The sequence below is a fragment of the Apodemus sylvaticus genome, chromosome 8 (assembly GCF_947179515.1).
Source record: "Apodemus sylvaticus chromosome 8, mApoSyl1.1, whole genome shotgun sequence".
In the NCBI taxonomy this organism is placed as follows: Eukaryota; Metazoa; Chordata; class Mammalia; order Rodentia; family Muridae; genus Apodemus; species Apodemus sylvaticus.
The window spans coordinates 86,587,631-86,611,533 of NC_067479.1; the positions used below are offsets into that span (position 1 = coordinate 86,587,631).

A 23,903-nucleotide genomic window follows, 5' to 3' on the forward strand; every position below is an offset into this window, starting at 1 on the left:
GCTACTAATTCTTGTCATTCACTCTGCTGACAGGCACCAAGCCCAAACTATTCCCAGTTCTGAAAGGGAAGGTTAAAATATTTATTTCGGCTCATAATGGCCTCTCTGATTTACTGCAGGATCTTTTTCCCCCTTGCCTTTGTCATTGCAGGTCACTGGAAGGACTGAGTGCATTCAGGAGCCTGGAGGAGCTCATTTTAGACAACAATCTGCTCGGAGATGACCTCGTGTTGCCAGGGTTACCCCACTTGCACACCTTAACCCTCAACAAGAACCAAATATCCTTTTCTGGCACCCGGGACGCCAGGTCCCCACAGTACCCCACTTGCCGCCCAGCTCTCCGGGGGTCCCATTCTGCCACCCCACACCCTTTTCCTCAAAAATACCTGCAAAATGTCAAATGAGTTTTATATGTCAGCTAAATTAAAGTATGTGAAATACAGTCAGTGGGCAGACAAAGCGTTCTGTCTTCTGGCACTCGGGACACTTCAGAGTAATTTATTATAGGTCATTCATAAATGAAATGCACCGTTATATCTTCCTGTTGCTCCATTTTAGTGTAGAGATCTAAGTTATGGCTGCAAGGAAATCTTTTTAATAGATAAAAATAGAGAAAGAAAATAATGTCACGGGTGCCTGGGAGGAAAAGCTGCTTCTGTTTGCCTGGGCTTGTGTGGGAGGGCGACCTCTGGTGGCAAGCTATGGGTAATGCCGCTAAGTTGACTTAGTCCTTGTAGGCTTCTGGAATGCTTCTGGTGTAGGCTGGGGGAACAGTTCTGGATATCAAGAAGGGAGAGAGAGAGCTGAGGTGTGAAGAGAATTGTGAAGGTCAGGCTGCACACTCCCCTTGTGTACAACTCCGGGTGCGATAACAGGCCTAGGAGAACTGTGGTGGGTTATGACCTTCTTTGGGTAGGTGAGTACCCAGTCTGGGATGAGAATTAGGAACTAACTGCCTTGGCTTCTATAGTAAGAATAAATCAGAAGACTTCTCTAACAGCGTAAGTTACATGTCATCTCCATTGTTAGTGCTCTGGGTTACCAGTTGTGAGGATGCCAGCTCCACCAGGCAGGGATTTCTGGATCCTTCCTATGAACAATACTACCTGGGTAGAGTTCACATTCCAGAAACATTTGTGGGATGAACAACATATTCATTTTCACTATTTTCTCACTGAACATTCATGGAAGCCATGCACTGTCCTGGGGGACTTTTAAGCACCTCACATTTCATTCTTACAAAGTCCAATGAAGAGCGGATAGATTGTCCATTTATCTAGTCTTAGAAATTCCAAGTTTATGTACAAACTCCCAGTCAAACAATGAACAAGATGGAGACCTGGTTTCAAGATGGAGACCTATGTCAGCACGTAGGATGCTTTGAAAAATTACTTATTAGTCTCCTTTCTGCTTCAAGCTGTAAGTTAATATTTTCTTTATTCTGTAAAACATTGTCTCTGCTCACTCTTGCGACTATGACCAAACGCTGTTGAATGGGAAACCACCAGCAGGTGTCTGTTGCTCCCAGTCTGGAGGCTGGCAGTCTGAGAGCAGGGTTCAGCAGGGGATGGATTTTGATGGTGTGTGTCCCTTGCTTGTTCTGGTACTGGGGACAGAGCAGGAGGAGGGAAGGGGAAGGGGACTAAGAGAAAATGTTCTTGTCTGCTTTTATCAGTAGATTAATTCATCCTATCATGAGCTCTACCTTTAGGACTGAATACCTTCTCAAAGGATTCGGAGTTGAGAGATTTGAGTTGTGGGAGTGAGGTATGAACAGGCAGTGCGTTACAAATGTGCTCCCTGCTGCCCTCATCCATGGACACTACATTAGAAGTAGAGGGAGAAGGCTTGCAAGCGAGTTGACAGTCCACGTCATAATGACATTTGGTGATTTCCTTCATTAACCCTTTGCTCAACCAGTTTCCAAGTCACTGTTCTGTGTATTTTTTTTTTTGCTTTTTAAATTATATATTTCTTTATTTACATTTCAAATGTTATCCCCTTTCTGGTTTCCCCTCCGAAAACCCCCTATCCCATCCTCCCCTCCCCTGCTCACCAACCCACCCACTCCTGCTTCCCTGTCCTGGCACTCCCCTATACTGGGGCATCGAGCCTTCTTGGGGCCAAGGGCCTCTCCTCCCTTTGATGTCCAACAAGGCCATCCTCTGCTACATATGCAACTGGAGCCATGGGTCCTTCCATGAGTACTCTTTGGTTGGTGGTTTAGTCACTGGGAGCTCTGGGGGTACTGGTTGGTTCATAATATTGTTCCTTCTATGGGACTGACAGCTCCTTAAGCTCCTTGGGTCCTTTCTCTAGCTCCTCCATTGGGGACCTTGTGCTCAGTCCAATGGTTGGAGGGGAGCACCCACCTCTGTATTTGTCAGGTACTGGCAGAGCCTCTCAGGAGACAGCTATATCAGGCTGCTGCCAGCAAGTACTTGTTTGGGCATAGTACTACTGGAGGACCCAGCTATACCACTCCTGGGCATGCACCCAGAAGATTCTTCAACATGTAATAAGGAGGCATGCCCTGCTGTGTTCATAGCAGCCTTATTTATAATAGTCGGAAGCTAGAAAGAACCCAGATGTTTCTCAACAGAGGAAGGATACAGAAACTGTGGTACATTTACACAAAAGAATACTACTCAGGAATTAAAAACAATGAATTTATGAAATTCTTAGACAAATGGATTGAACTAGAAAATATCATCCTGAGTGAGGTAACACAATCACAAAAGAACACATACAGTATGTACTCGCTGATAAGTGGATATTAGCCCAAAAGCTTAGAATGTCCAGGATACAATTCACAGACCACATGAAGCTTAAGAAGAAGACCAAAGTTCTGTGTATTTCCTATCTTCCTTGGCTGTCTCCGTGATCAGCTGGGCCATATGAGCAACCGGATCAAGGAGAGAAGGAGTGTTTGACTAAGCTTTAGATGATACCATTTCCCCCCTGAGCTTCAGCCCATGTCTTGTGTCTCACATCACTGCAGGATATTATGGTCTGCAGACTGGGCTTCCTATGCTCTCTTCGTCCTTTTTAGCTGTGTGGCTTGGTACAAATAACCTTCTGGGAACCTAATCCCCAGCTTTAGAGGCATAGCTTAAAATCAGGTGGTGGTTTTATTCTCCTCACCACCGAAACTGGCAGGCATCTTGGGTTCCAGAGTGCTGGGAGATTGACTTTGTCTTTTGTTAAGTCCTTTTCCTGTTCTGTGCCTTAAGTTCCTTGAGCTGTAATGGTTATACGAAGAGAGTTAGGGGAATAGCCTGGGAAGTCACCGTGTTGCTGAAAATCCAATGACATAGCTGCACATTTTTGGAACATCTTATTATCAGTAGATACAGACCACAAAGTCTTGTCCCATTCAGGTTGCTATGTCCCACTCAGGGAATCATGCAATTTCTTTCCTCTTTTCCTCCCTGATCTACTGGTACTGTGACAAAAGTCAGCTTCCCCACTCATTTGATCTAGAAGTTGCAGTCTGAAAGGTAGGCAAAGGCAGACAGTAGTGTATGCCATCCTCTTAACCGCCTCTTACACTGACCCTGCCTTTTCAGGCTAATATTCCCTCCTTATGAAATTGTCCCAGTTCTATACAAGTGGCAGGGTGGGTGTTGCTGGTGGTGTCCATGAGATGCTCCGGACGTGGACAGGCTCTGCCAGCTAGCTCATGTAGCATAACGATCCACTCCACAAAACAAGAAATGTTCTGTGCGCCTCAATTCTATGTGAATCAGGGCTCAGCTGGTTGGTTCTTCTGATGGTCTTAGTTTGTGTCACTCAGGCAATGTTGTTTTTTATTTCCCCTACCAGCACTAGAGAGACTAACATGACCTCACTCTTACGTATGTGATTAGTGTTGGCTTTGGGCTCAGCTGCCTACCTCTAATGGGCTGCATATGTCATCATACGTGAAATCCAGGCCATAAGCCCTGGTGTACATGTGCTTGTCAGACCTGCTTGTATTATGAAAGCAACTTTCACACCAATGCAAAACAATGTGGGAGACGACACAGATATTCATACAGAGAATAGCTCATTTCTATAGCTATATATTATTACACCAGCCTCGCCATCTTGTCTTTATGAGATCCCTGATTTAGTTTTCACTATAAAGCATCTTATTGGCTCTCTGAACTACTTTTTTTTTTTATACAGCCCAGTCCCACCTGCCCAGGGATTGTATCACCTCCAGCTACATCAATTAACAGTTGGTAGAATCCTTCTCCCCTGATAATGGCTAAGTTTGTGTCAAGTTGACAAAAGCTGACTATGTCGTCATCCTAAAAGTATGAAAACCGTTCTCATCTGAATAATGCCATTATCACAAAAGGCAGAAAGTATGATAAACGTGTTTCTTAGACTTTTATACTTTACTCTAATTCTAATCTCATTCTGTGATTCTGGGAATTACTGATTATAATTCTCTTTTGATTTTTAGAAAACCCAGAGGTTGCAAGCCTCTGAAAGCCACATAGATGGCCACAGGTATGGCGTTCATCTAGACCCCACTTAGGCTAACTCTGAGCCCCAGATTCTAAAACTCAAAAAAAAAAAAAAAAGCAATCCTTTTGCTGGAAGAAACTGGACCTCACCCTTAAAAACAGAGATACTCATGTGTGTTTGTGTGTGGATATGTACATGTAAATGCAGGTGCCAACAGGGGGCAGAAAAGAGCCGCAGGTCTCCCGGAGCTGGGATTATGGGTGGTTGTGAGCCTCCATAAGTGTGTGTTGGGAACTGCATGCCCATGCTTTACAAGAGTACCAAGTCACTTCTCCAGCCCCCCCCCCCCCCCCCCCAGATCTTACTTTTAACAGCAGTTTCTTATCATCTTGAACAAATATGTTTTCTTTTTCAGGGTCTTGGTTTCTTTTATAATACACACTTTACAATATTCAGTAGAGTAAGTAGGGTGATCTATGGGAAGCCATCCATTAACACCCGAAGACCTTACTGCTCCCTAACTAAAATTTCTTGGTACACTTAGAGAAAACCACAGTGCTTTGAAAACATGAGCCTAAACTGAAATATCCGAGACAGACAGCACAGCTGGATGACAGTGTATTATCTTTCCCCTAAACATATTAAACTCTTCAGTTTTCAGTCTTTTAATTTCATCCTTTGTACTAGAAATTGAGTCATTTTTCCCATATAAATGACTTAGACTTCTTAGACTTGAATATAGTCTCTGTCATTTACTAGCTGTGTGACATGTAATCTCATTTTTCTTAGGTTTTTTTTTTTGCTATGCTAATATTTCTGATATATATGTGCCTGTATCATAGTATATCATTATACTATGTGCTTAGCATCCAAATGTCTACCATTGGGTTAAAATTTCCCAGGGGTTATAAAACCGGTCCTTGGCCTGGAGATGAACCCAAAGGTGGAATGTTCTACTCTCATGTGGGAAAGCACCCTGGCTTATGTATAATAGGATGTGCATGCCAGGAGGTTCTTCTCCTTCTGTCCTCTCTAAACAGGTAAGAAAGACACCACTTTGATCCTGCACTCTCTGTATAGGATTGCTCTTGGCAAGCCTCGCCATGACACTTGGGCTCCACAATGACAACTTCCTGTAGAGACTGGAAAAAAAAAATCCTGAGTCTCTAATGCCCTGTAGAAGGCTTGATGAAGGGAACCAGGTGTGTTCTAAGAATCCATCTGGGGAGAGTTGACACAGTGCCAGGTATCTTAAAGAAAATGTGCCCTTCCAAACATCTCCCAATTCATCTCCACTGTCATGGTCTTGGTTAGTTGGAGACCCCAGAGTTGCATCCACTCATTGCCTTGGCCTAATTTTCCACACAATGTAACACATTGCGTCTCAGCTCACAATCAGGCAGGACAGGACTGCGTTTGTTCTTGTGGACCCAGGAGACTGAGGAGCCAATTAAAACTCCATCTCCTATTTCATGATTTGGGGGTGGAATCAGTGGAGAGGAAGGGCTGGTGCAGAACATGCTTCAGGAGATGCTGGGGCTTCCTGCCTGCTGTGGATTGTGGATAACTCCTTAGATCACCCTGACTTGTCATTTAGTAGGTTGTCAGAAAGGCTTAGCACAATGGAGTTTCCATCATACCAAACATCCTACATGAGAAAGACTCCTGGACAGGCACTGGGTCCATTGGTACAGATAACTAAAGCATTTTGAAGCCTGAAGAGGCCTTGCCCAAAGTGTCCATGTCTAGGATATTTAGGAAGATCTACCTGTCCAGGCACCCTAGTCAACTAAAGGCCACAGTTTTTATGGAGTGTGTAGCATAGACAACAAAAAGGAACCCTCTAAAAAAGACAAATGTTCCATAGTCAAGGGCATAAATTATGTACAGAAAGGCTGTTGATGGACTAGAGGTGTGGCTCAGCATCAGAGCACCTGCCTAGCATGGTCAAGGCCCCGACCATGTAAATCCCTCACAATGTAAAGCTAAAAAGAGAAGAAGGAGAATGCATATGAAAATAAATCCATGAATGTTCAATTGGAATAATATATCAAAGCAGATGTTAAAAATTAAACTGACAAGTACCACAAATGTTAAAATAACTAGAAAGGACACAAATCTTTTTATACTAGATATGCCCATTTCAAAACCTTATTTCTTGCAAATTCCCTTACAGCTCTGCTGCGTAATCACATTTGGGATGTTTTCTATTGGGAGAATGGAATGACAATTCCATCTTTTAGCATGATTAACTGAAAACTGTTTTTTTTTATTTTTAGGAGTTGAGACATAGTTATACTTTGATATAGATGGGAGTCTTCTAAAAGTCCACACACTGAAGATGTAGTCCCCAAATTGATGCTTCCAGACTGTGGTGGAACCCCAGACACAGTAAGCTAAAATAACTCGTCCCTCTATTTAAGTTGTTTTGTCAGGTGTTGTGTCCAGGGTGAGGCAGAGCTGACTCCCATAGCCTGGGCTGTTACTGATGGCTCCTACTTCTTGCTAAGCCATTCATTTTTCTTGAAGAAGATCCTTAACCTTTGGCACATTACCGACTTGGAGTACCTCCTTGATCACCTGGCAGAAGTGACACCAGCCTTAGAGTACCTCAGTCTGCTGGGAAACGTGGCATGTCCCAATGAGCTGGTCAACTTGGAGAAGGATGAGGAAGACTATAAGAGATACAGGTGAGTGCTCAGGTGGTGGCAGAAGGGAAAAGGAGACTTCTGGGGCCTAAAATGCTGCAGGATATAGAGTAAGCATTGGTAAGTGCCCACATGCCATGGCTGTGTAGTAAGCATTGGTAAGCATCCATAGACTCCCATGACTGTGTTAAACTGTTGTCTTTTAGAAACAGAATCCATTTTCTTCCTTTGTTGCATTCATAGGAGCCAAGAAAGGACATCGGCTGGTCAAGATCAGGGCCTGAGAAATGTTTTTCATTATGGGCTAACTCCTATGCATTTTAGGTTTTACATGGATTCTGTCATTACCGTTGAACCCTGATGTTAAAGTGTGGAAGCAGCCATGAATGATTTATAAATGAATATACCTGACTCTCTTCTAATAAAACTTATATTTATTTGATAAGAAAGGGGATTAGTGATATCTTCCCTTTGCTCTCTGTTATAAAAGAATGTTGTCCTTAATACCCTACTCAAATCAACAGAGGAGAAAGGAAGGAACGATTACAGGTGCAGCTGGGGCTCTTGGGACCTAGCTCTGGAAGGTTTGGGAAAAGAGGATAAAGGTCTGAGAGGGAGTTGTCCTACTGGAGTTTAACCCTGGTGACCTAAAAAGAAGTGTGGTGGGAGTAATTATTATGTATCAGGACAACAGTGGAAGAAATACTGACCATTATAGATTTATAAGAGAAAAAAGTTCAACACATGGATGTAAATAACATAAAGCAGGGATTCAGTTGTATTTCCATAAAGAGGAATTTTGTGACTTTGGCTTCATTTCTAAGTTTCATGATTAATTTTGTAGAGTTTCTAAGCTATTGTCACATTGACTCAGAACAAATCGGATCCCTTGCTTGAAAAAAAATTAATGCATGAAAGTCTTTCTCCATTTAGAATACTTTTCAGTCACAGTGTGATATTATAGGTTTATGTGTGACTTCTGGTAGGAGAAACATAGTTGCCAGCCAACCAGGGAAAGTTGCTCATTTCTCCCATTTAATTGTTTAATTGCTTGAGATGTCAAATGATTTATGGACCATTCTTTTTCAACTTTGAATCATGAAATTGTCTGATACAAGGTGTGTGAAGGGATCAGTTTAAACCTAGTACCTTCTTGTATCAACATTTTTGGAATAGCACTTTTCATTATTATTATTAGCATATATTAATTTTCATATCACAATATATATTGCTAACACAACTTCCTCTGTACCCACTCATCTCCCTGCTTCTTCTGGCCCACTTACCATTCCTCAGTGGTATCTCTACCTCTACTTGAGATTGTTTTTCTTTTCTATTTAACTCTAGTTTCCATGTATAAGATAATACATGTGACACCTAGTCTGCTCTATGTAATGATATTTTGATCTATGCATATTTTTTTGCAGACAACATGACTTTGTTCTCCTTTGTGGCTAAATAATACTCCATTATATGTAAAAACACATTCTTATCCTTTCATCAGTTGGTAGGCACCTAGACAATCTTCTATCATGGTTATTGCCAGAACTACATTTAAGATGTATTTTGGAAGGCCAAGTTCAAAAAACGTTTATCTAATAAACAGGTTTCACAAATGACACATTGTTTGAAAGTTTCCCTTTTATTTTCTGACTTTTTTCTTCATAGTTTTGTTCCATTTGTGAAACACATGTAACTTTTACATATGTATGAGTATACATGTATATTACCTTTTTATGTGTGTATATTACCTTTTTATGTGTGTGTATACACACACATACACACACACACACACACACACTCACACATGTCCATTTATTCATTCATGCAGCCAAACATAATATGTGAATACAAGTGTAGGTAAATTGATTTTGTAGGATGAGAGAGAGTGAGGAGTGAGGAGAAAGACGGAACAGGATACATTTCCCATTTTCATCTTGTTCTTTTTGGTCTCAGATATAGAGCTTAAAGAGGTGGAAAGGGAAGAGAAAAGCAAATACTTCGTTGTTGATTTTGTAACTGGTCAGATTGACAAGGCAGACTAATCTTCATTGTATATGCAGTAAGATTTGAAAACCTGATGTGAGGTTCCATTTCAATAGGATGACTTAAAACAGGGGTGACTGTCTAGATCCATGGTCCTTAAATGCCCTGGAGTCAATTCAGCCTCTATAATTCTTTTGGCAGCAAAGCATGTTTGGATTTACTCTCTCACCCCATGTCATACATTCCGTCATCGGTATTCCTCTCACAGCTATAGACAGGCCTACATGGAGAGAAGAGCGCCCACTGAGTAGGAGCAGGGTCCTTGTCTCTGGAAGCCTAATGCAAGCCTAAGTCATGGGAAAATGGTTAGGCAACTATGCTCAAGTGTTGGAATTACTCTTCCTTCTTAGGTATCAGATCCAGTTAGCCAGTAGCAACCATCATCCCGACTCAATCCAAGTCTAAGTTGTGGGTCAATGTTTTTGCAGTAAGTTTTTTCTCTTAGAGCAATCCTTCTCATGGATCTACCTGGCTGGTCCCCCTAGCATGTCCTCCCCATCTCAGGTCTGTGTTGCTGGTAGGATGTGAGAGATGGGGCTGAGAAGGCTGTTTGTTAGTATATTTATGACAATATTGCCTTGAGGGACAGGAATCAAGAGCCTGCACACAGCCCAAATCACATCTAGTCACAATTGCCTTTGAAAACCCATAAGTTATCCACACAGTGACTGGTAGATGGCCACACTTGGAGAAAAGGCAGCTACCAGGAACAATAGAGGTATGAAATGTGTTCCTACTCCATTGCAAATTCACTACATCATCGTATAAAATGCTGGATTGGTTCTCTAACACGCTTAAATCTTCTATTCATGTTTTTTTTTTTTAATTGTTGACTTGAAAAGCACTCTTCCCTATATTTGGAAGAGGGAGATATGGCCACAGCATATGCTCAGCACCCTGGTCTTTCTGCAGCCCTGCTTTCTTCATTCTGCTTGGTGATTCATTTACTCCTGAGAAGTTTTAGGGTTTTACAATATGGCTTTTGAATTCAGAGTTCCTGTGGCATATATGTTTACACAAAGCAGTACAATGGCCTATGCCACATTCCTTCATCCACAAAGTGTGAAGTCTACGTTCTCTCTGGCTGTCACTGAAATCATCATAGTGGAAGTTCTATGTAAATTTATACGGCATTTTTCTTTTGCTAGCAAATGACTTAAGTAGTGAATGATATTTCTGCAGTTTACTGTTTTTCACTTTAAGTATGTTTTTGAACAACGCTTCATCTATTAATCATTTAAGCAATAGCATTCAGAAGCAGGAACCTGTGGTTCATTTAGTGCTGTTGAAAAAATTTTTTCCCATTGATTGGCATCCTCTGTGGTCATGTGATGTAATATTTATGTCACCCGGCCATACATCAAAACAAGTGTGTCTGTTGCTTTGTTTCCTTGGGAGATGTTGACTTCAAAGATTTCAGCTCAGGCTTAGTTCATGTGTGGCTAACCACCAGACCTGGAATGGGAAGTGACTAGGTTTATCTATGTTGTTCTCTCTGTCCCATATTTCTGACCCTTTCCCCAGTGCCTACCCTTCTGGCTTCCTCATTTACCTTTGTGTACATAGTTATATTTTCTTAGCATACATCTCCGCAATAAAACAGGCTCCTTATATTTCTCTGTGAACACGGACATACTATGGAGTGGTTGAGCAGAGCTGTGGGCCTGCTGTTGCAGGAGTGTGAGCATGCCTGGAGTCCCTTTACCATGTCTTTGCTTGTGGCTGAGAAGTGGACATGACCACCTTATCCCAGGGTCTGAACCCATCTGCATTTCGCTGTGTAGATACACAGCTACTGTTCCAGGATGAATGTTGCATGGATATGAACTTGGGCCTCTTGCAGATTTTGATACCATCCAAAACTGATATAGTAAGTCAGGGGTGGAACCCTGGGTGCTCACAATAGTTTATCCTTTCTTTTTCTTCTGGCAGTTTTTTTGACAGACTAAGAGATAGATTCCCTGGTAGACAGAGAAAGGAGAGAGGAGAGAAGAGAGGGGAGAAAGGGGGAGAGGAAGGAAGAGGGGATAGGGGAGAGAAAGGGAGAGGGGAGGGGGAAGAGAGAGAGAGAGAGAGAGAGAGAGAGAGAGAGAGAGAGAGAGAGAGAGAGAGAGAGAGAGAGAGAGAGAGAGAGAGAATAGCTATGACTAGATAATAAGTAATTTCACTAGATGGTGAAATTCCAAGATGGCTGACTGGCTGACTTCTTCCTCACACTCCTGACCTGAGAGAAAAGCCTGCAATCTTAAAAGAAAGACTGTTTATCCTACCACCAGGGCACTCAGCCTATGGACAAGTTCAAGGCCAGGCCAGGCCATGTTTACCCCAAAGCTACCAGCCTATTAGGTTCTCCGCCTTTGTTCAAATTAACGAACTTTAAACTTGGAGGAGAAAGACTTTCCTTTCAGACCCTTAAATCTGCAGTCCTCAAGGAGATCTGGAGTTTAGCTTTCCTGATTTCCCCTCTGCTTTGCAGAGTGTCTTTTTTCTTCATGTGCCTGGTGTATGTGTGTGTTTCCTCACCCCAATAAAAGCCTTTCTTTGAACGCTGATTCTTTCTGCTCCTCTTCTGTGTTCAAGATTTCGCCTCTGCTCCCTGCCTCATTCCAGATATTTCTTGTCTTCTCCTTCTTCACCTGGCAGAGAGAACAAACCCCATGAAGACCCTTAGATGCTAACACCTTCTTATCTTTTTCTTCAGGAAGAATGATGGCTGAAAGTCAAGAGACTAAATGCTGAACGAACGTCAAATAAGAAACCTGGGCTCTCAGGCTTGACGCTGGTCTTTTGTGGCTAAGCTCTGTTGTGCATTTTCTTTCAATTTCTGTCCCTTCAGGCTCTGGTTGCTCCCCCCTCCCGTCCCCCCACTCACCCACCCCAGTAGGTCCCTCTGTATCCCTTAAAACTTTAAATTATTTAAAATATGATGCCCTTTCTTTGTTCCCTGGCAGGCAGCAGCTTGGGGGCCTGCCCAGTGTCTGTAGCACTCCACTGAAGGAAAGGTAGGAGGGAGCCTCCGGTGGTGTCTGGGGCCACCTTGGGCTGCCACCCAAGGCTGTTTCCCACTAAATAGGAGCTGTAAAACCTGTGGCTTATATAAACCAGCTAGCATTCCCCAGCTAATCTACAATCTGGGCTTTGATGATCACAAGAAAGCAAAGGTCGCGACCCCGAGATCAAAGCGACAGAAGCCCACACAGTAATTGCCGGTTACCCTCCATACAGGCCCTTGGACTGTCCTGTGGTGTATTGTTTGCACAGAGACTTCAAACATGCTGTCAGTGAACTGAGAGCAAAATCAGCTGGCCTTTGCCAGTTGTCAGGCCAATTCATTAATGCTGTAGGTGAGCTCACCTCAGCTCATTAGAGTGAGATCATCATCTTGTCTCTCAGAGCATCTGGAGCTGTCCCACTCAGTCCTTTGTTCTTGTTGCCTTGGTCCTCATTGGTGTTTTCTGACTGTCTCTGGAGGTGGGAAGGGGATGTCATGCAGGGCAATTGGGTGAACCTGGTGTATCAAGAAGGGACCGTATGAATTTATTTATTGTCAATCAACTTTGAGCACAGAGACCCCAAACAAATTAGTGTTTGAAGGAGTCCAACGCCCATTCTCATGGCTCAGATAGAGAAACTGAGGCTCAGGAAGGCAAGCTCAAAACCTCATAGCCCAAGCTATCTGCTCTGCCCTGACAGCTCCCTCTCACAACGTTTCGTCATGACGACCACTGTTCCTTGGCACCCTGCCCCTAATCTCTAGGAACTTTGGTCTTTCAAAGAAGCTGTGTCTAAGCCCTTGCTGTTTTCTCTCATTAGTCAAACACCTTTAGCAGTTGATCCATGCTCTTGGCCAGCGTGAGATGGCCAGTATTATTAAACAGAGTTGATGTAATCCAGTTGACAGTCAGGAGTCACGTTGTCTTGGTTGTCTTGTTGACATTCTTGCCCTGTTCTGTTAAGCTGGGAGGGGGAGGGGGCGACTGAAACCATCAAAAGGATCCTTCATAGCTGCCTTCAGGGCACCAGGTAGAGCATCAGTAACTTGTACTTTGTCTCTGCACTCCCTGGGTATGCGAGTGAGAAGGTGGTGAGAAATAAATGGAGGAAGCATTGCTTGCCATAAGTGGAATGGATAAACCACCCAGCACTCTGGAGCCTGGCTCTCCCAAGAACCCATGAGAGTCTTGGACCATTTTCATGAAAGAAATATGGCTGCCAACCTCACCAGCCGATCTGCGAGGTCCATGACATGAGTTTACACTATTTTACACTATTTACACTATTTACACATTCAGTGAGTAATCATTGAGGAGTGACTAACTGGTTTACACTATTGTTGGGGAGCAGGCAATCTTTCTGGGGGAATGTGGTATATAGGACAAGAGAATGTTTTCCTTTCTTCTTGATATCTAGGCAGGAAGTACTAAGGTCGTTGATATTAGAACAAAACAAATAGATTTTTTTCTCATAATAACAAAAGGATTGGAATTGTTCTGTCCTTCTTCTAGATTTAGCTTTGTCCTTACAGGCTCCTTTAAGAAAATCTACCACTTTACATGAAGAGAGGGAACCTGAGAGTCTCTGGGTGATGGTCTCTCAGTTTCAGGAAATCTGCCTCCATACTGAGACAAATGGGGGTGTGTGCACCTTTGCAGGGCTGCCTGCTCTCCTGATAACCTCCTTTTCCATATCACAGCAAGCAGGGCCTCTATGTCCCACCACCTTTAGCCCTGGGGGCTTCCCTCCAGCCACCTTGAGAAGGTCAGGAAAATTGGAGTTGTCCTCCATAGCTAGGGACATGAGACTTAACTAGACTGATCTCCTCTCATTAAGCAGTGCCTGGGCTTAACAAGCAGTTTTATAAATCTGAAGCTGTCTCCGGGTGTCACAGGATTTATGGACAGGGGGGTTCTGCCATAAAGTGCTTTATGATGGCTGCCTTCTATGTTATTAGTAGCTGTCTCTTCCCTCCACCATTGCTGTTTGATAATAGCTTTAAAACACCCAGAATTACTTACCTGCAAGTCCCATTCCTGATAGCCCCTGTTGACAGTCTGAATAAGTTTACTGGCCTTTTGTTGTTCTTTTCCTTCAAAACAAACTGATTGAACCATCAATAGCTCCTGCGGGCTGACAGAGGGATGCCATCTGGACTAGCCCTTGTGATTGCAGGTTATCTGGGGGAGTTAACCTCTCCGCTTTGTTAACTGAAATGTTTTATGTACTATGCAACTTTAGGATACGGTGGTGATAACCCCCTGGTAACTAAGTCATACATCATGGTAAAGAGATTTGGGTGCAACAAATAACCCCCGGATTAAATTTACAAGGGCTGAATTGATATTGTAAAAGCCTTCGTTCCGTGGCTTTGGGAATCTGCTCTTGTGTTTTTATGGCAAACGTGTATTACACTCAGGATTGAAGCTGCAGCTTTTGACACTCTGACATGACCTAGAACAAAGGGAAATGGATCTCCCAAGACCAGCATGGGACAGGCAGGCAGGACGCCCACTGGCTTATGGCTTGGCAGGAATGCTGAAGCCTGTACTAAATCACCAGGGGACAGGAAGACCTGGTAAACGTGACTGTTAGCCAGGCTCACAGAGCACAGGTGCTTGGGCAGGGCAGACTGTTAGCTGAACTGGGAAAGAGACTCTTGGCTGCCTCATTGCTCTCATAATTTCCCAACTATTAGTCCTTGTGGTGTTGTTTTCAGTAGGACATTGGTTCTCAGCAGGATGGAAGCCGTGACAGCATCACCTGGGAACTTATTAGAAACATAAATTCCAGGCCTCAGTCCAGATTGCCTCAGTAAGGAGCTCTGGGGATGGGCTGGCGTCTGCCTCTGTGCTTTAACAAGCCCATGGGCCTTGAGGATGCCTGCTCAAAGTCAAAGTCTACTGTGGTAGAATGTAAACGCCGTGCTAGAACGTAGGATGCACTGAGATTAAAGGTCTTCTGCTGGGATCTCTCACCTTCTCAGGGCCTTGCATTGCTCCCTCCAGGTAGTCACTCCTCTATGGTTACTCACTGAATGTGTAAACAAATGAAAGAAGGCATTCCAGAGGAATGGATCATGGCGGAGCAAGTCTGCCCAGTGTAGTCTTTCTGACAGGGATGGCGATATTCATTTTTAAAGAGCTTAAATATTAATTTTTGTTTATGTGTCTCAATATATGTGTGATTATATGTACACATATGTGGGAACCCACTGAGGTGAGAAGAGGGTGCCAGGTCCTCTGGAGCTATAGTTCCAGTTGTTAGGAGCCTCCTGCCATAGATGCTGGTAACTGAATGTGGGTCTTCTGGAAAAGCACCAAGAGCCCTTAACTACAGAGCTATCACTCAAGTGCTGTTTTAAATTTTATGTTTTTCATTTACTGTTAGTGTATGCATATGTATATATGTATGTACGATATGAGTTGGAGGAACATGCTTACCATGGAGCACATGTGGAGGTCAGAGGATACTCTCAGGAATCCGTTATCTCCTTCTCCTTGGACCACAAGGATCAAACTCACACTGAACAACATCTTACAGACCCCTTGAGATGAAAATATTCTAAAGAGTCCATTAGTGGCCCCTCCCCTCTGGCTATCAGGCTAAGGTGTCCAAGACATTGAAATTTCCTTTGGACTCTTAGAGGAATGAAAAGCCCAGAAGCCCTGGTACCAACCAGTAAGGGAGCTTGTCTCCCTGAAAGAGGTTCACAGCTTGTCAGCCCATATTACAGGAGATACCTCAGCTGAGACAATGGTGATAGATGGATTCCCTCCTGGAACAGAACTGCTTAGCTATGCATACCTCTGGTGCTCTGTTTCAAACTAAACATCCTCTTAGGACCATGAAGATGGCCCCAGGAATCATTGTAGCTCCTCGTTCCTTTTCCCAATGTTCCTATCCCCTCTCACAATTGAATATAGCTCCTTTCCTTGCTTCTCAATATTAACTTGTCTCCTTAATTGGTCTACTGAGAGTGGGTGTCCTATCTGGGTTTGTTATCCTTCTAGGACCTACATTCTGATCCTCACAGGTTGGGGAACCCTCAAGTCCCTCACATTTCTCTGGGAACTCATGGTGGCCCTTAGGATGATAGTGAAGCCACCTGAAGTCTAGAGATGATTGACAGACTCTGTCATAGGCTGTCTCTCTGATTCTAAGAAGAACCCTCTGCAAACAGTAGTTCTTTGTCATCCAAAAAATTTTAACTAGCTTAAAAGCCAGCACCTCTCTGTCTCGCTCCTTTGATTTCAGAGCTGTGATCCAAAGCTAGGCGAAATGACAATGCACGGTCTGTTGTCACTGTGCTTCCTGGCAGCCCCGTGAAGGCATCTTTCACTTCATCATTAAACATTGGCTGATTTTCTAATACTGATGTTGTCCTCACCTGAATATTCATCTTTTCCCACCCTACACTTAGTGGGTGTCTTTATTCCTTTGAGCGTCACTCCTGACATATTGTTTCTGTCTGTACATGTCTTTATTTGAAAGAATCTGTTGTCATCAAGGCTTTGCCTGTATAAGCAGGAGATGGAAGTTTTCTCTGACAGTCTGAGGCCGGTGGGAATTCTGCTAAAGGGTAATAAAGAACACTTGAGCCCTTTGCCTCATTTTGGATGAGATCGAAGGTATTTGGGCATGGACATTGAAGAGGGACAGGCTTTGGGAGAAAAGGAAAGCAGGTGATATATTGAGGCCAGGGTGGAGGCAGGAAGGAGGGATAATGTAGGAGAAAGGAAGAAAAAGATTGGGAGGGAGTATCACTTGGCCTTGGGATAGACTGTAAAGGAATTTCAGGGACCCATACAAACCCGATGACCTGAGTTCCATCCTTGATACCTTGATGGTCACATCTGTAATCCTAGACACTCCTATGGGGAGAGTCTAGGCAAGGCACTTCTCTATGCAAGGCAGAGAGGTGTATGGGTCAGCTAACCTATGGTACACTGCAAAATCAAGAAACCCCACCTTAGTAAAGTGGAAGGGGAGAATGGGATCTGGAATATTGGCCTTTGTCCTGTGTCCAAAGCCCAAACACTTGCTCACTCACATGAAACAATATATTATTTCATAAAGGAATTAATTGAAGTTAATTGCAAAATAATTTTAATATGTTTTGAGTTTAAGAGTACAGGCTTATGTAATAAGGATACATGTTCTACTATGTTCATAGCAGTCCTATTTGTAATTGCCAGATGCTGGAAAGAACCCAGGTATCCCTCAACAGAAGAGTGGATGCAAAAAATGTGGTATATCTACACAATGGAGTACTATTCAGCCATTAGAAACAATGAATTCATGAAATTCTTAGGCAAATGGATGGAGCTAGAGAATATCATACTAAGTGAGGTAACCCAGACTCAAAAGGTGAATCATGGTATGCACTCACTAATAAGTGGATATTAACCTAGAAAACTGGAATACCCAAAACATAATCCACACATCAAATGAGGTACAAGAAGAAAGGAGGAGTGGCCCCTGGTTCTGGAAAGACTCAGTGAAACAGTATTCAGCAAAACCAGAATGGGGAAGTGGGAAGGGGTGGGTGGGAGGACAGGGGAAGAGAAGGGGGCTTGCGGGACTTTCGGGGAGTGGGGGGGCTAGAAAAGGGGAAATCATTTGAAATGTAAATGAATTATATCGAATAATAAAAAAAAATACAATGAAAAAAAAAAAAAAAAAAAAAAAAAAAAAAAAAAAAGAGTACAGGCTTTAGAATGCTGTCCCTGGCTCTTGAGTGATACCTTGGTCTTTTATCTGAATAAGCTTATAAAGGTCACTTGGTGATGTGAAATTACCTTGTACATGTGGGAAGAGACCCTTGGGAACCCTGGGCTCCAGTGGGGAGGGATGCACAGTAGATGTCCAGGAATATCTACACTGATAAAATCTTAAGTGAGTTGCTTTTGAATTTGGTTCTTTGAAGCCTGTTTGAGATGGCATATTTCTCTTCTTCCCTATAGCTTTTGGCTGTTCTCTGTTTTTGCATAACCACTCTGGTACATAACTTAGCCTCACTGATTTCTTTTCTTTTCTTTTTCTTTTCTTTTCTTTTCTTTTCTTTTCTTTTCGTCTTCTTTTCTTTTCTTTTCTTTCTTTCTTTCTTTCTTTCTTTCTTTCTTTCTTTCTTTCTTTCTTTCTTTCTTTCTTTCTTTCTTTCTTTCTTTCTTCCCTTCTTCCTTTCTTTTTTTTTTTTGATACAGGGTTTCTCTGGGTAGCCCTGGCTGTCCTGGAACTGGGTAGACCAGGCTGACCTCGAACTCAGAAATCCTCCTGCCTCTGTCTCCAAGTGCTGGGATTAAAGGCATGCACCACCACTGTCCACCTCACTGATTTCTAGTTAGTTGTGTGTCAAAAACATTCCCCTTTACAGTAAGAACTTCTTTGAGAATGGAGAGATAATCATAATCACTTCTATATCCCCAGATGCCTGGCACATAGTAGGTACTCTCGAAATATTTGTGTGGCTGAAATAAATGGACAGGGTATTGAACTCATTCTTGCTTTGGTTTCCAAGATATAATGAAGGTAAACCTTTGAGAAGGGTGTAGCTTAGATGAAGACATTCAATACTTTAACAGCAAGGAAATAACTGAAATGGCAGGATGTTGGAATGAATGCTGATAGTGTATTCTAGGAACATTTAGAATGAAGAAAGTAGTGTGGGCTAGAGGTGAGAAGGGATGTTTCTTGGGATTTGGAAGATGAGAGAATTGTAAGAAAGTGGCTGCAGGAAGTGAGAGGTTTCTTTAGGGATTGTTCATTGCTAATGACATTGGGCATTTATCTCTTCTTCCAAAGCAAAAGAGGGTTGGGACAATTGCTCATTTGGTTGATAGAGAGTATGGTCTTGATGAGAAATAATTTGGCTGATGACTGTTGCTGCCAAGAAGTATAGAACAGTGTCTATATACTTATACATTTATAAACATATGCTCTTGCCAAGTCTGTCTTCTTATCAATACCCTTTATATACCTCTGATGGAGGGCAGTTTATCACACACATAGCCATCGGCTTATCTGTGGTGATCTATAATGATCAATAATGATCTTTCAAAGGGAAGAGAGGAAATTGACTATTTGGGAATATTAAAAATCCCTAGAAACCACCTCTGCCTCCTATTTATTCTTGACAAAGATCATCTCTGTCTGTGCCATATTGTGGAAATTACCCATAAATGATGACAAAAAGTGCTTGAGACTCTCTTGAGTCCTTCAGTGAAACATTTCTCAGCCCCATGCATGCCCCACTCCTACACCAAAGCCAGCCAGCTTATGGGGGCTCATTTAAGGTCCTACCTGGGAAATTCTGGCCTACAGCCTAAGCTCCAAATTGCCAATCTATTGAATCAATGAAGAGAATGATATAGATACCTCCCAGGAATAACAGGTGCATACATGGTACGTCTGAACAAGGTTTGGAGTAGTCTTGCTGAGAACTTTCCATGTTGAAGCAAGGGCTCTTTCCTAGAATGGGAGAAAGGAATACTTTGACAGGGTCTGACTGGCTGGCTAAATCTAATGAGGTATATGTCTACTCTTGAATCAAGTATAATCATGACTCAAATTTGGTTGTATGTTTGTATAAAGTACAACCCTTTACATTTCCCCAGTGGAGGGGCATATTTTGGGTAGAGGTGGGAAGGCAGTGGCTAAGATCTAAACCCTTAAAGCCTTATTGTGTGGATTCCAAATGTTCAGACATATTGCTGAGGCTGTGATTCCAACTTTACCGGGTTGTGTCTGCCTTTTTGCCCCAGGTACTTTGTTCTGCACAAGCTGCCCAATTTGAAGTTTCTGGATGCCCAGAAAGTCACCAGACAAGAACGGGAGGAGGCATTGGTCAGAGGGGCCTTCATGAAGGTGGTGAAACCCAAGGTGAGCTGCTCCTGTTTGGTTTCCATGTGGGATTTATATTGTACTTCACTGGCTTCTCTACAGAACATGGGTGATATCTTCCTGTGTATTTAGAAAGTAGGTATGATCTCACACCAGGGATCAGTCATAGATATAAGGCTGGCCCAGTCATAAAATTGACTGGCTATAGTTGAGGTCTCCCTATCACTCAGTCTAAAGAGACTCACAACACATCTTGTGATTTAAGTGAGAATGGCTCCCATTGGCTTATGTGTCTGAATACTAGCCTCCAGGTGGTGGAACTTTTAAGGAAGGATTGGGAAATATGGTCTTGTTAGAAGAAAGTGCCAGTACAAGAGTGGGTTTTGAGGTTTCCACTTATCTGCCTGTGCTTTGTGCTTGTGAATCAGGATATATACCCTCAGCTACTGTCCCAGCACCATGCCTGCCCACTGTCATGCTTCCTGACATGATGGTCGTGGACTCATCCTCTGAAACTCTAAGCCTGAAATAACCTGCTTTTTGTAGATAAGTCGTAACGGTCATGCTATTTTAGCAGAGCAGTAGAAAAGTAACTAAGGCACACAGAAATGTGAATAAAGTTCAAAGGTGAATTTTAGGAATCCTCAATGCTTTCTTCCCAAGAGATTCTTCAGCTGAAAACAAAACACACTGAAACTTTTGTGTTTCTTGGGTGGATGCAATTCCTCTCACCCTTTGGAGGGGGGCTCTTGTTTCTTGCTACTAAAAGGGAGTCATTTTCTTCTATCTGAGATGAAGGCTCTTCAGTTCCCTGAGGTGATGTTAGCACAGTATGCAGTGTTTCCGGACAATCTGCACTGGGGCTGCTACGTGCTCCCTACCTACAGTTCATGACAGAAGGGTTGGAATCTTGGATTTAGATACAAGGAGGTTTTAAGGATGTTTGCAATAATCTTTCTGGGCGACAATGGGCTCTTCTAAGAAGCCTGAACCTGGGGAGTAGACGCAGTGATCCTGCTGATGACCCCTTTCTAGAAACTTCATTACCCTAGAGCACTGTGGAGCGCCTTAGTTACCGCCTATGAAATTGCAGCTATATGTTGAAAATGCTGGCACAGTAATCCTGAAGGTCTAGTTTGTCCTCACCCGGTGACTTATAGCCCTCCGTACATGCATTGGAAGTGATTAAGCGGGGAAAGCAAAGCCAAACAAAGCCAAAACAGAGCAGAACATTGAAGCCTCTTCCATCAAGTTACGCTGCTGGCAGCAGACCTCAAGCCACTTTCTTTCCCTGAATCCATGAGGTGCGACTGATTTCCTGTTATGCTGAATGAAATTGCTAACAGTTGTGGAAATATATGATATAGAGGGTATAATTCTGGCAGATAAATGTATTGTTACCTGTTTCAGCATGTGGAGAATTAATTGAGTGATTCATTTCATAGCTATTAAAGTGTTAACAGTCCTCCTTATTGGAGCACAGGCCTGATACGATGCACACGACTGCCTGTAGTTCTTCCAACTTCGGCCGTTTTGTCCAAATGAAAGAATTTATCTCCTGGCTTCTTTTCTTTCTTTTTTCTTTCCTTTCTCTCTTTTTTTCCTCCTCCTTTCTTAGGACTTCAGAGACAGCCAGCATCGCCAACCCCAGCCAAGTACAGCAGATGAAGTCTTTGTGAGACCCTGGGGTCAGATACTGGCCATCCTGCCTTTCCTACATTCACTGCACACAGCAGATCTTTATTTATCTTGCCCTCATTTGCTTTTTGGATTGGAAACTGTAAAGCTGCTGAAGGCTTACTAACTGTGCTGTCTGTGCCCGACTCTGAGCCCTGTACACATAGAAGGATGGACCCATGGACACATTTTACATATGATGGGGTTCAGTCCCAGAGCAGTCCATGGAGCTGCCCAAGGTCACCAGGTCATGAATTCCTGTGCTGGAATTTTACCCTTATGTCTGACATGGGGGCCTGGTCTCTTCTCTGCTGTTTCAGCCCTGGAGAGAGATCGATATTTTCCCTGGAGATGTCTTGACATAGTTGAAACTTTTCAGGGAAGCCTGAGTGAGCAAGACAGGTGGGGATAGACTGCTTTTCTGTATGGGGATAGGGAGAGGTAGAATCTCCTCTTGCCTTTGAGCATGATGGGGAAGGTTTCCTTAAAACCTGCCATTGGCTGTCTAAGTCATTAACATCACAAGCAGAAGTTCTCCTCAGCGTTCCCAATTAGCTTCCAATCAATTATAGAATTAGCACATGTTTCTGTGATTGACTCTAATGCCCTTACTAACTGTATTACACTTAAAAATGCTCATTAATTATTTGAGGAGAGAGACAAAAATGCCCTTGACAAAAAAGCACGAGAATGTTGGCTTCTGTTTCTGTGGTGCCTAGAGATTTCCTAGTAGGAGAACCCTTCTGTTGCTTTGTCCTTGAGGGATCTGGAAGGGTCAGAGCCTAAGGTCTTGATGAGGTACAGTTAGGACCCAAACCAGGGTTCTTGGAGTTCTGTTTAGGGGTTTATATGTGATGATCCTTCAGGGTCCAAAGAAGATTCCACATTGTTACTGATTTTATCAGACTGCACACCTTTTGTCTGTTGTTTTCTGAGATACACAGTGGTATTTTTCTTGCAGATAGAAGGGAGCCAAATGAGCTCTTTGCTGAATTAATAAACTGGCATCCAGACAGCTGCTTCTTGCCTATTTACTGTGTATACAGACACATGTTTGTTCCTATGTAGATATATTTCCCATATCTACGTGTATATATACATATGCATGTTCTGGGAGGCATGTGCACACCTTGAGTCGGCCTCTAAGTGGAGAGCAATTTCCTTCCTTCAAATTGCTGGAGCTGCACTGTACACACTAGCTGAAGACCTATTTTTCATAAAAGAATCGGAATCTCAAGTTGGCTTCTGTCCTTTCTGGGCCAGCAGGGGCTTGTTGTGCTTATTCAGCACAATGCTCTGATGGATGATCAAGGGGGCTGTGATTTGGGGAGCTGTTTTCATTTTATTCCTGACATAAAGTATTTGGGAGAATGGAAAATGCCTCTCCAATCATAGCCCTTGCCGTCGAGGTAGGGAATGGGCAGGCTGGGTGTTCTCAGCTGACGCAAATGCAAAATGAGCCAGGAACTAATCAGCCCTCTATGTCACCAAGATTTGATTTGGTACCTGGCAGGCCTGGGCACTGGACTCCAAGTTCTCTCTAGTTCTTGCTCCTGATGACACATTCTGCCTCTGTGACTGCTCTTTGATTTCTGTTGTTTCAGAGCTGCCTGTATTTTGAGTTTGAATCCTTGTATGGAAGGATGCCTCATTCATGTGAAACAGATAGGTAAATGGGCTCTTCCGGGTACACAGCACACACACAGGGCACACACATACTATCTGTATGAGTCTCTCTCTCTCTCTCTCTCTCTCTCTCTCTCTCTCTCTCTCTCTCTCTCTCTCTGTGTGTGTGTGTGTGTGTGTATGTGTGTGTGTGTGTGTATACTTAACAGACCCTTAACAGCTAAGATTTGCTCATTTCCCAGAATTTTAAAGAAAATCCATAGCCTTGTCAAATATTGGCCATCGAATCATGCCACCATCAACAGAGGGAAAACCAAACTAGATCCTGAGAATCTGAAGGCCCCCAGTGAAAGGCATCTGGAATGACCAGACCATGACCCCCATTGGTGCACTGGGAATGTAGATCAAAGGAGCACAGAAGGCTGTCCAGGGAGGGTGTGGATGGCAACACACCAGCCCTGCACATCAGAGAAGCAGCTCAACATCACGACAGTCACAATTGCTTAATTATGTCCTGGCTTTGTAATTATTCATCCCTGTTCTGGCAAAGAGCACAGTTGTCATTTCTTTGACATAATTATTTAAAGCCGGAGCCCTCTTGTTTACATGCAC

The 23,903-nt window shown here is 43.1% G+C and overlaps 1 protein-coding gene across 1 annotated transcript in view; it reads left to right on the plus strand.

Annotated features, from left to right (window-relative positions):
• The window catches only part of Lrmda (leucine rich melanocyte differentiation associated), a 1,035,040-nt gene that overhangs the window by 571,946 nt on the left and 439,191 nt on the right, over window positions 1–23,903 (plus strand). The window contains exons 3-5 of the mRNA XM_052189879.1: window positions 152–278; window positions 7,009–7,148; window positions 19,910–20,027. Of these exons, the coding sequence (XP_052045839.1) occupies window positions 152–278; window positions 7,009–7,148; window positions 19,910–20,027 (385 nt within the window). The remainder of the gene's footprint in view (window positions 1–151; window positions 279–7,008; window positions 7,149–19,909; window positions 20,028–23,903) is intronic.